This window comes from Pseudopipra pipra, chromosome 3 (assembly GCF_036250125.1).
Source record: "Pseudopipra pipra isolate bDixPip1 chromosome 3, bDixPip1.hap1, whole genome shotgun sequence".
In the NCBI taxonomy this organism is placed as follows: Eukaryota; Metazoa; Chordata; class Aves; order Passeriformes; family Pipridae; genus Pseudopipra; species Pseudopipra pipra.
In genome coordinates, this window is record NC_087551.1 from 86,693,445 (window position 1) to 86,706,406 (window position 12,962).

Genomic DNA, 12,962 nt, shown 5'->3' on the forward strand with positions numbered 1-12,962 from the left:
ACAAAATAAAATAGTTGGAATATTTCTATTAAAAAGCAACTCCAAAAATATTCCCCCTTCTCTGCACAGAAACTAAAAGAACTAGGTTTCAGAATATAGAAGAAACCTAACAATGTTTTCACTCCAGTTTATTAATTGTAGCAATGTTACTGTCTTCATTTAAATATATATGCATGCAGGCATACAGAGACTTGTATTTCAACACAATAATTCACAGTTCTTAAACAGAGGTCACAGACTAAGAAGCACTTCCTCCTTCCCCTCCATATTTTAAAATATTTCTCTAGCATAAGAAAGATAATCCAGCAGACTTCTAACTTATTCTAAACATATCACTATTCATTCAACTTGTGCCGCCTACCATTAAAACCTGATTAGAAGAGGTGGAGTGTATATGATGGAAGGAAACATGGCTGTAGCCTGTCCAGGGAACAGGTAAAAGTCAGATTGAGTTATACGGGCCTGTCTGAATATTTTGAGAAATGTATAGCTTCGACCATCACAGAATTACTTTGAAGCAATTAACTTTTATTAAACACTACCTCCACCACTTTTCTGTAGAACACATCTGTAGCTTGGAGTGCAGTATTAGATGTGGCAGAAGCCATTGCATTGAGAGCACATGCAAGGCAGAGCTTTCATGCTCAGCTGGAGAAGGTAACATGAAGAGTCAATAGACACTGTTCCTCATCTTTGTTCCTAGTGGTGGTTCTAAAACTTCTCTTCTTACAATTTATGACAGTATAACATAGTATCTGTGCAACAGCAGATGCTGCTTCTGATTTCAGATAAGTAAATCTTGTTTGACAGCAGAAACAAAAGCTCTTGACCACAATATTTTTAATAATACAGTGAAGGGTTCCAGTGTACATTCTTTTTCTGTATGTATTTTATTAATGCCTGACATGACAATTTCCAATTCAGTGCTGCCTTCATACACATCATAGCTTTTATATACATCATTAATCTCCTTGGTATATTTATCTGTACCAATAGTGAGAATGACCAGCAGAAGAGCCTCAAAGGGACAGCAAGAGAGGAAACAGCAAGAAAGCAGATCTGCTTCTAAACTTGGCATTATGTTTCTGGAACTCATTTTCTATGGGCCAAACTATTTACAAGAACTTTGTTACTAAGCAGCCATGTATTTTTATATATACAATAATTTATGACAGCCATATCAAGCCCTGTAATAAAGGGAAAATATGCATATGATTATTTTTTTACACCAAACTACTAGACAGGCAGAACTGAGAGAAATAGGTTAATACTTTCGACAAAAATCTGGGGCAAAGAGGCAAACAAAGTCTGGACAGAATTACTGCAGAATTATTTAATGCATTAGTAAAATTTTATTTACTGCTAAAACCTTTGCAGAAGTGAAAAAGCATTCATAAGGAGGCAATTTCCATATAATACTTCTGAAAATGAAATGTGGAAAGCCAGAAATCTAACAACGCTGTACGCCTCAAGTGGTTGTAAATATTTTCATTTTGGGTAGATGTATTCCTTATCTGAGAATAATCTTAACATTGCAGCAATACTACAGATGTTAACATGTTTACAAGCTCAAGAATCAGGGCCAAGCAAACCTCCTGAGGTTCAACAAGGCCAAGTACAAGGTCCTGCACCGAGTCAGGGCAATCCCTGCTATCAATACAGTCTGGGGGATGAACAGATTGAGAACAGCCCTGCAGAGAAGGACTTCGGGATACCGGAGGATGAAAATCTGGACATGAGCTGGCAGTGTGCATTTGCAGCCTAGAAACCCAACTGTATCATGGGCTGCATCATAATCAGTGTGGCCAACAGGATGAGGGAGGGGATTCTACTCCTCTACTCCACTCTTGTGAGACCCCACCTGGAGTACTGCATCCAGTTCTGAGGCCCCCAACACAGAAAAGACATGGACCTGTTGTAGTGGGTCCAGAGGAGGGCCACGAAGATGATCAGAGGGCAGGAACACCTCTGCTATAAGGAAAGACTGAGAAAGTTGGAGCTGTTCAGCCTGGAGAAGAGAAAGGTCTGTAGCCTTCCAGAACCTAAAGAAGACCTCTAAGAAAGATGGGGACAGACTTTTTATCAAGGCCTGTGGTGATACAACACAGGGTAATGATTTTAGATTAAAACAGGACAGATTCAGACTAGATATAAGAAAGAAATTTTTTTGCAATGAGGGTTGTGAAGCACTGAATGGGTTACCCAGACAGCTGGTAGATGCCTCATCCCTGCAAACATTCAAGGTCAGGTCGGACAGGGCTCTGAGCATCCAGCTGAAGATACCCTTGTTCTTTATAGGGAGGTGGGACTAGATGACCTTTGAAGGGCCATTCCAATCTGAACTATTCCATGATTCGAGGAATCTCTGATCTATATATGCATACATGATACTTACGTATCCGAATTCTTTCAGAGAATATTTCCCATGCAGAAGCAGATAAGCAGCTTTTAGCATACCATACTTTACGTCCAACCATGCTGGATGAATGCCCCACACATCAAATCCAGTAAATAATAACAATATAATAAATCTCTTTTCTTTTAGTCATTCATTGTAACTTAATACAATGGTTTTTCTAGAAAGTGCAATTGTCCATTTTATGAAGGGCACATCTAAACATGGTAAAAGATGCAGAATATGTAAAATGCACTTTTCTTCTCTCTGATAATTCTGTATTTAAAAATACTAATTTTTTCCCTTTTTCTATATGTTGAAAAAATTTCCAAGTGACATTCCTTGACAAACACAATGATCCAAAACTGCCTGTGTAACATTCCAATATTCCACATTTGTACTTAGCTACTACACAATCTTTTACAAGATTAAAAAAATTTATTTACATCAAACTGGCAGAAGTGGGGACATCTATGCTGTAAGAAAAAAAAACTCCAAAAGGAGCACAGTGCACAAGGTTAACACCAGAGAGATGAAAATACAGCACCACCAATCACTTAAGTGCTGACGAACTGTGGTTTACACACTGTGACTTTCAAACTGAAAAATGTTTCCTATAATTATAATATTAAAAATTCATGTTATAAAATCACATATTATTGATTTTAGTGCCAATTTTAAGACTCCACATTTTCAGCACGGCACCCTCCCAGCATGGATAAGATCCAAATGATTGCAGAGATGACTACAAAAGCAGCTTCAGGTTTAGCCTACAGAAACAGGCTGTGACTTCTCACTGCCTGGGAACAGAGAGAAGGAATTTGGAGTTGCACAGCAAGAACACAGCAGGCACACTACTGCTTGTGGAGAATATAACAATATTTACCTTGTACATGCCCATTTCCCCACCTTTCTGTGTGTGGAGTACTGAACTAAAATCTGTTCTGAAACAAAAGGCCAAAAGCTACAAATGTTGGATCAAAAAGTGAATATCCAAACAGCATCTCAATAGTAAATCCCCGATCAGGAACTCAATGGAACCACATGAATGTGTTTAAAAAAGGTTCAGAAGAAACACAAACATCAAAGTACAATCACTGACGATATTACAAAGATATTATCTTCTCCTATTACAAGATTTAAAGATACAATTTGTCTAGATGTATTATCTTGAAAATTTTGCAATTTGTAAAGAAAAATGAAAGTATTTATTTTCAAAAAATTGTCTAGCTTCAATTTTCACAGGGTAAGTCCTGTCTCAGGAAGTTTACCTTCTTATGAGGTCATTATTACAAGACCAACTGAGACAATAAAAGAGCAATGACCTGAAGGTTAACCCCAGACCCAAAGCCAGCACTGAGGGTTACTCAAGAAAATACTTGGCAAAGAAGATGGGCTATTCTGAAAGCCACAATTATTCTAGCATGAATTCTGATCTACTAAAATTACTCAACCTGCTATCACAAGCAATTTTGATCTGCCCTACTAAAAGCTACTACTGTTCTTCATTTGCAGACATTAAGTCCTAAGAGAATGAATCCTCATTAGAAACATGTCCGCTAAGAAGAACGAACTAAGCAATCATATACATTTTAATATTATTTGATATGACATATTAAACATTTTAATCAGCAGTGCATCACTGCAGCACCAGAGGCAGGTGGGATTGTGGCCTGCATCCTCAGGGGTGTTACCAGCTGAGACAGAGAGGTAATCACCCTACTCGACTCAGCGCTTCCCAGACTGCACCCGGAGCCTGTGCCCAGCTCTGCCCCCCAGTTCAAGACAGATGCAGACAGACTGCAGAAGGTCCAAAGGAGGGCCATGAAGATGACCAAAGAGCTGCAGAACCTGCTCTGTAAGGAAAGACTGACAGAGTTCAGCCTTTCCTCCCTGGAGAAGGCTCGGGAGGAATCTCATCCCAGTATTCCAGTACTTAAAGAGCAGTTACAAAGAGGACAGAGGCTCTCTCCTCACAAGGAGCCACACAGAAAAGACAGGGGCAACAGGTACAAGTTGCACCAGGAGAGGTTTCATCTCAACATAAGAAATAAATTTTTTACAGTGAGATCAATTACTGGAACAACCTCTCACAGATGTTGTAGAGTCCCCATCACTGGAGGTTCTCAGGATGTGATCACACAGGATAATTTCCTCTAGGCTCTCCTTCCCACAGGTTGGACCAGAGGGTCTTTCGAGGTCCTTTCCAACCTTTGCTATTCTTGTACAGTATACTGGGTTGATGTGATCTTTCTTTCAGTATTATCTGAAGTAGTTCACTGGAAGTGTTAATTAAAAGACTACTCTCCAAATGAAATATGCAGGTCTGCTCTCATTAACACATATCTCATTTGCAGCTCAGTGGATTCCAAGCGCTACTGGCTTAATACACTGCCTTTCAACTTGTTATTTAAAAGATCTTTAAGCATTCCCTCCTTTAAAATTAGGGGGTTTTAACATATATATTATAAACTTTGCTCTTTGTATATCTCACTGAAGAAGCACAGCTGTTGAACACCAATTATAATACTCTCTCCATTGCATACTACATTTCTAGTTAGCCAATGTAATCCAAGTTCATTATTATATCATGACACTGTTACCAAGATTCTTTCCAAATCATTACCAAAAGAATACAGAAGCCTAGTAATCTTAAAACCACATATTGATTGAATTTTACTTCTTAATTAGGTTCTTGTTCTGCTAAAGGAAAATAAAGGAAGATCAGCTTTCTATCAAGTCTAAATAACTTTTTTTTAAATAGGTTCATTCTACATTCATTCTACTGTGATAATTAAGATTTGCTTGCCTATAGTAGTAGATTACTTGGAATGAGATACGGATCACAACATAGACATAATCCATACAAAAATAGTACTTTACAGTTAAGTCTACATCCAGAGGGAAAAATACCATGCATTTTGGATAAGAGTGTGAATTCTAAAACAGAGAAGACATTTATTGCTTTTTGTCACATCATTCATACCTTGAAACAAAAAATTAAAAAATCCCAAGCCATTTTTCTACAAAGTCAAGTTTTTACACTAATGACATTTAAATGACTTCTCAGCCTCCTCCAATATCCTGTAGAAATTATGTAGAAAATTAAGAATAACCATTATATTGATATAAATGGAATACTTTTAATATCCACTCACAACTTTTAGAAAATTTCCTGACAATGAATAACAAAAGGAAATAAAAATAGTTACTGCAACATTATATTCTTCCATTTCCATTCTATCAAACGGAAAAAGCACACTTAGAGTAACCCTAGATAAATGAAAGACATATTTTACGAATATGGACTATACACAACAGGGCAAATTAAATTATTTTACTTCAAACTAGTTTACTTACAAGACAAATACACAGTCACCTTCCAGTCAGAAAACAAAACGGCGTTTTAGATAAAAATGAATGATGGTCACAGTCATTACACAACACTGAAATGCCCAAGGTATTAAGGTTTACAAGATACTAGTCAGCTGCAGTCCGACAGCTTCCTGTTCTTTTACCTGATATAGGAATTTTATGATATAAGGTATTTTACAGATACACAATACAGGCAACCTCAGCATTTTCACTGAAAAGTACACTTGCACCATAAACATTGAAAAACTACAGTTCACAAGCCCTTTGAAGATCACTTTGATAACTTCCCCTTCCCAGAGGAGCTCATTACTTTCCTTAGCAAAACATAAGTATTGATACACCCATATCCCTGTGGCATTTGCCTTTATAGTTTCAAATTCATAGACTCAATCTTATGGTTTTCAAATTTATCTAGCTATCAGTAAACACAGCGAAAATAAAAGTATGTCTATTAAAATATAAAACGATGTACCCGTGTTTGATTTAAAACCAGGTAATTATGGCTTACCAAGTCCTAAAAGGTCAATAGTGGGTTCTGATGACTTTTTTGGACTTGCTTTAGCTTCTGATTGCTGATCCTCTTTCTTCTGTGGCTTTTAAGGGGAAAAAAAATAAACACAAGTAACCTTTCTGAAAAGATTCCATGTTTAAAAAATTCTCATTAAAGATGCTGCTTCAGTATCAGAAATAAAAGCCCTTTTCTATATTTGTTTATCATAATGAATTTGATTTGTAATGATGTATGTGGCAGTTATGGTCAAAGGAACATGGCATGCAATTGTAAAAAATTATCATTATATCTTCACTGGTACGTAATCACTTTTTAAATAAAACTAAGTTCAAGGATAGCTTAAAAATAAGTCTTAAACTCTTAAACTGATCACCGCATATCATGCACTAGGCAAAGAGCTGTCTATAATTTATCATTTCAGCAACCAAACTATACATTTCTGCAACATTAAAGAGAAAAAAAAAATCAAGTTTTTAAAAGCTTAGATTTAAAAATTAAAAGCAGACTAGTGACATTATTTAGCCTTTTTGCAAAGAGCATCTGCAGAACATGCAGCATTTACAGATGCTAAGCCTCGATGCGCACAACCTTTGTTCATGATCTTTTCCTTTATAAACCTGAAGGCTAATAATAGCATTCTTCTCTTTTGGAAAAGGGAACTCCTAGTCTTTTCTTGCCTAGAGACTTCAAAATATTTCTACTGACGTGAAATTTGATTATGAAAATTACTTCATATATCTGTTTATAATTCATACCAATATCAGGTTGATTGCCTGAATCCATTGAAACATCAATTTTTAAAAGTAATACAAACTAGTTTATAGAGTAGTGACATAAGAAGTGCATTTCCTCACATGGGTTTAATACACCTTTACTGTCACACTACTGACCTCCTCTTACGTGAGCAAAGCCCCAGCTGAAAACCTCCAGCAAAGAGCTCCGACGAACTGAACTCCACTTCTGCAGCTACAGGGCACAGCTACTGTCATACCCAAAAGGTATGACAAACTGACCCTTGCTAATGTCTCAGAGAAATACTTGGCTCCTCTTGCCAAAAATTCTTAGGTTGACTTTAAATACCTTGCTCAAGATCAAACTGTTTGGGAAATCACCTGCTGGAAAAATATTCCATGGATGCCCTGATTCTATACTCTATTATTAAACTTTCATGTCTGAGTTTATGATCTGAAGCACAGCACACTGATTCCCAATGCTCCAAAAAACCATAGTTTTTTAAAGTAAACTTTCGCATATCAAGAATTTTGTTAAAGTGACAATTCAAAATACAGTTTTCTACAACTGACCACACCTCAGTATATGTGCCATAAAACTTTAAATTATTATCCTAAATAACAATCAGAACTAACAGTGAATATTTCAGAACAGAATTTGTCATGAAACTTTGCACATCTGAGTCTTCTCCAACTCTGTAAGGAACACTATGGGTCACAGAAGTTGTAAAAAGAAGCATTTCTGACATGTTGCTTGATTTCACAAAACTGGCTTTTTTTCCTTTTGTTTAAACATCCTAAAAATTCTGAATATAGAACAACTTCTTTCAACTGAAAAGAATAACTGTTAGAATTATATCATATTTGCAAATTTTCATTACTCCAGATTAGATTTCTGATAACTACCTAAAAGCATAAGTTCAAAATAAATTAAAGCTTGGCAGGGTTAGTTTTGAATGCAAGCTTTTCACAGAAAGTAAACACTTTTGCATATATTAGTAAGAATTACACAGAGTTCAAATGGCACTCTTTTTTTTTTAGTACTTATTACTGTAGCAAATTAATCTCATTATCTACTCTAAAAATTTAAAAATATAGTAGGAATAATCCACTTAGGTCCTCTGCTTTGTCAAATGAACATTTTCAAGAATTATTAAATGCATATTTCTGTTTCATCACTCTGTAAATAAGAAAGGCAGTGAAGACACAAGGTATAAAAATATGGAGTTCTATAAAAATATGATCCTTTAAGATACCCATTTCTAATATTGTTATGATATTTCTTGATCAGCAGTTTCTGTGCCATTTTGCTCCCTTGCCAGTATCTAAAGTAATAGGTTTAAAGGTTACTTCATAGTTAGTTACTTTAAGAAAAACTGCAAAACCATTTTCAAGCTTGTTAGTAAATATTTCTAGACATTAATACTGCATTTGTTTCATTGATGGAGATTTTCTCCACAAAGTACAGTCCAACACCTTTACAGCTACACAGTTTTCACCAGCACACTAACCTGTATTCTGAAAACTAAAAAAACGTATCAGCCACCTGACATTTATCAATACTACATCTGTACAACAGTGGTCATGCAAAGCAATATTCAGCAGCTATCTGGAACAAAAAAAAAAAAATCTTCCTCTTACCTTCAATTTTACCTGCAATACTATGTTGTTCCCCCTATTCTCTCACCCTAACAAAGACCATTTCCTGGAATTTCCTATCCTCCAAGATTTCTGTTCTATAACTGGGTATGCCTTTATTTCTGCTTAAGATGCTTCACAGCACATAGGAGGGCTTTTGTTCAAATTCAGAAGACATTTGTTCAGTGCTTAAGGTCTGCCAAGATTCACAGATAGACAGGGACTTCTCTAAAGTCCCCCACATTTAGACATAAATTAAGTAAGGTTGGCACTAGTGGGATGAGTTGGAACAACAACCTTGCATGCACGCTGTTATTCTGAAGAATACCCAAATACCCCTTGTTGCCATACTGCTTCTTAGGACGGTCTTGTTCTCTCTTTGGTCCTGTGGATCTTGGGCTACCTGACTACACCATGATCCACTTGAAGAAGGTACAGTGAAAAGCTATGCCCTACTGAAGCATTCTGTAGCAGGGATCATGCCCTAGGATTTGGAGCACAGGACCTCAAGAGGTCCCTTCCAGCCTATATAATTCTGGCATAAACAAAGTGTTAAAATTTTTGGAAAAGAACAAACGGGGAAGTCACACTGGTGTCACTGGAAAATTTTATTCCAAATCATAAAGAGAAATGTGATTTTTTAATTTCTTTTTAGTAGTTTTCCTCCAACAGGACTCATACATGACTAAGCTTTATGGAGAGAGTGGCCTTTTGAGATATTAATGCTAAGTACTGCACACAGTGAGCACAGAAGTGTGCAACAGGCAAAAAACTGCATAACAAAGCAGTGACATTTCCTAAACTTAATGTTTAATTTAGTGTTGTGCTTTACCTAAAAATTACCGCTTTTTGTAGAGATGCAAGGTAGCATGACAAATGCTTGGAATCTTGCTGCACTAAGATTCATCTCATTTTCTATTACTGGTCTGCTTGACTCCCACAGCAATTATTTTTAAGTATTGACACCAGTACCAGATAATCTAGTCCTTGTTGTACCCTTTGGAATAAGGCCGCATGAAAAACAGGAGACTAAGCAGCATTAAATAAACTAAAAATAGCATTAAAAATCTGATATGAAAAAGGCAAGTAGAAGAGAACAGGTACACACTTTTGCACGTTTATTTTCAAGTGGAGCCTTCAGGGTTACTGAGGCTACTATTGTTTTTACAACACTCAAGGCTGTCTCAGTAATATACAATCCTAAACATCCACTGGTCAGATTATGTGACCAATACATCTGTTCTAGAACAAGCAGCAGTCACAAGTATTGAGGCCATGTTGCTGAGAACACAGCTGCGTTGGGCAGAGCACATCTCCAGGATGAAGGACCACCGCCTCCCTAAGATCTTGCTTTATGGTGAACTTGCCACCGGCTGCCACAAGAGAGGAGCCCCAAAGAGAAGATACAAGGACTCCCTGAAACAACATCTCAGCCTTGGCCATATTGATCACCATAACTGGTCTACTCTGGCCTCCAATCGAGAGGTCTGGAGACACACTATTTATAACACTGCTGCTTCTTTTGAGAACGCACGCAGGGTCACTCTTGAGGAGAAAAGACAATGCAGAAAGAATCATGCCTTGCAGAATATACCACCTAAGGAGTCTTTCTGCTGTGCCTTTTGCAACTGGACATGCCTATCTCATATTGGCCTTTTTAGCCACCAGCACACTTGTAACAAACGTGGGTAGAGCCCTCCCCAAATCTTCGTTCGTGAAGCCTGGCCATGATGATGATGATGATGATGATAATTGAACAAAGTAGATGGTTGTAGCAATTCCTATATATTTTTACTTCAGGTCCTGTATCAACAACTTCTCATTCAAAATAATTTTTATGCTACTAGCACATTTCTTCTGAAACACTGTCCTTGCAAACAGCAGAGCATCAAGACATCTTGGATATGCAGGCCTTACACTGCCATTTTTCACAGTTGTGACTAATAGCCACTATATTACTCTTCAAGGTGGTTCTCATGTTGGAGTACCTATTGAAAGCAAGCAATGTCTGCTGCCTTAAATTGAGATTACTGAAAATAGTTTATTTGCAAATATCACTGAAAGAAACCAAAGCCAGAATAAGCTTCCAGGGAGTCAATTTTTTTGCATCCTTCACATGGTCATCTTAGTACCTAGCATGACTTGGAATTTTCTGCCTTAAGAAAAAACAAGCCTTTGTTTTGAAAAGAGCCACAATAATCAATTTAAGTTATCCTCTATTCAGTAGGTATTAGATACTTCTGCAAAATTAAGCAGGCAAATAAACCTTGCAATCTTTTACGTGTATTTTCATCCATAAAGCACATCTTTTCAGTAGAGGAGCAGGGACACACTCATTAGTCAGATCCAGTATGGGTACTATACATTTTTGCAATCATGTATACAACAGGTAACTGCTATGTAATAATCCTTTATTGTTTTATTTTTCAATGCTGTCCTTTTAACCTTCTACTTAAATACAGTCTTCTGTCATTCCTATCTTCAGGGGCAAAAAGGAAGACCCAGGAAACAACAGGCTGCTCAACCTCACTGCAGTACCCAGAAAGGTGATGGACCAACTAACCTGGAAATCATTTCCAGGCACATAAAAGACAAGAACGTGACTGGGGGAACCAGTATGGCTTCACCAAGAGGAAGCTATGCTTGATCAACCCAACAACTTTCTATAATGTCATGACTGTCTCAGCAAACAAGTGGAGAGCACTGTGTAGTATCTTCCTTTACTTCAATAAGGCTTTTGATGCTGTTGATAACTGCTAAAAGTGTTATCATGGAAACAATTTCCTCTTAAACTTCCTGCTCTCATTCAGTTCTCTGTAAACATGGGTAGAGCCCTTCCCAAATCTTTGTTCGTGAAGCCTAGCCATGATGATGATGATGATCCAGTGATGACTGACTCCCAATTTTATACCCAAATCAAGCTACACCTAAATCCTGTCTGCTGCACTTCTACAGTACAATAATGTGACAGTATAGCACTAATACTACATCCGTGAGTAGTCCTTAGGTAACAAGATAAATCCCCTTTCAGTATCTAAAGAGCAAATATTGTAAAATATTTAGGAAGTTCTCATGACTTTACCTCTACCAAAATGAACAACTGAGAATTATGTCTACAGACAAGAAGCAGCATCTCTCTCCTATTAAAAGAAAACAAAAAGAAAATACAGAGATGACTATTTAGACCTTCACTTAACTTCCTACACACTGTCACTGTAAATCCACTGGCTTGAAATTACAGGAGAGAAATACATATGCTGGCAATCTCCACACACCTCCACATTGCACCTTGGTCAACTTTAATGTTTTATGCTAAGAAACCATCACAAATAAAATCCAAAAGCAGACAACAGTGGAGAAGATCACGCCACTTGTAATTTATTTTGATTTTAAAGCAACTCAGTGCACAAGACTTTAATCTCACATTGAGATGGCATCTTCATTAGAGGAAGCTGCACCAGCCAGTCTTCTTGTAATTCAAAGAGATACCGGCTAGGATTTAATTAATCTTGATCATTTTCCTACCATTAGAAAATGGCAGGCTTAATCACTTACCAATCTTGTTCATGTACATACAATTTCAGCTCCAAGATTTTAAAATAATTTCCAGGCCATCAGGATTTGGTGAAAAGTTACAAAAATCTGTACCAAAGTTTTGAGGTTTATTTTGCTCCAATTCAGACTACATCCTCAAAAATGAAAAAAATTGTTAATAAATTCCCAATTTACACAGAATGAGAAAGTTTTCTATTCCATCATGAAAGGGTATCTTTTAATTTGGCAACCTGTATTTAATGTTGCATTGCTGTGCCACTCTTCCTTTGTTCTTTCTTTACTAATTTTGTGCAACAATAGAAGTTATCTGAAGTTTAATTTTTAAAAATTGGGTAAGAACACCAGGTTAGGCCAGAAAAAAAAAAATTGTGTCTACTAGGTCTCAATTTAAAAAAAAAAGCTCTGTTTTATAGAAACCAATATTTGCTTTTATTGAACTCTCACAATGCATTGCCCTCAATATACCACTAGTTACAGCATTCTAGTTCAATCGACTTTATGTGACATACTTTGCTTGAGTTAAATGAAACCAAATAAATCAGCAAGTAACACTGTTAATCACTATTCACACGTTAAGTTCTGGAGTTGATTTTACAGACTTGTTTCTCTCTCTTTTATGTTACTCTAAAGCAAATTACCCAGTATATAAGGATGTTTCTTTGACAAGGACAAGAGAACTGACAGCTACTTTATACCATATGTTTTGCAAACTAATTGCCTATATGGGTCTAGTGGGACAGAGTTTACATTCTTCATA

At 36.7% G+C, this 12,962-nt stretch overlaps 1 protein-coding gene across 2 annotated transcripts in view; it reads right to left on the reverse strand.

Moving 5' to 3' along the window:
- The window catches only part of SMAP1 (small ArfGAP 1), an 88,534-nt gene that overhangs the window by 15,615 nt on the left and 59,957 nt on the right, over positions 1 to 12,962 (reverse strand). For both annotated transcript variants that reach the window (XM_064650196.1, XM_064650197.1), the window contains one exon: positions 6,279 to 6,363. In XM_064650196.1, coding sequence (XP_064506266.1) covers positions 6,279 to 6,363 — 85 coding nt within the window. The remainder of the gene's footprint in view (positions 1 to 6,278; positions 6,364 to 12,962) is intronic.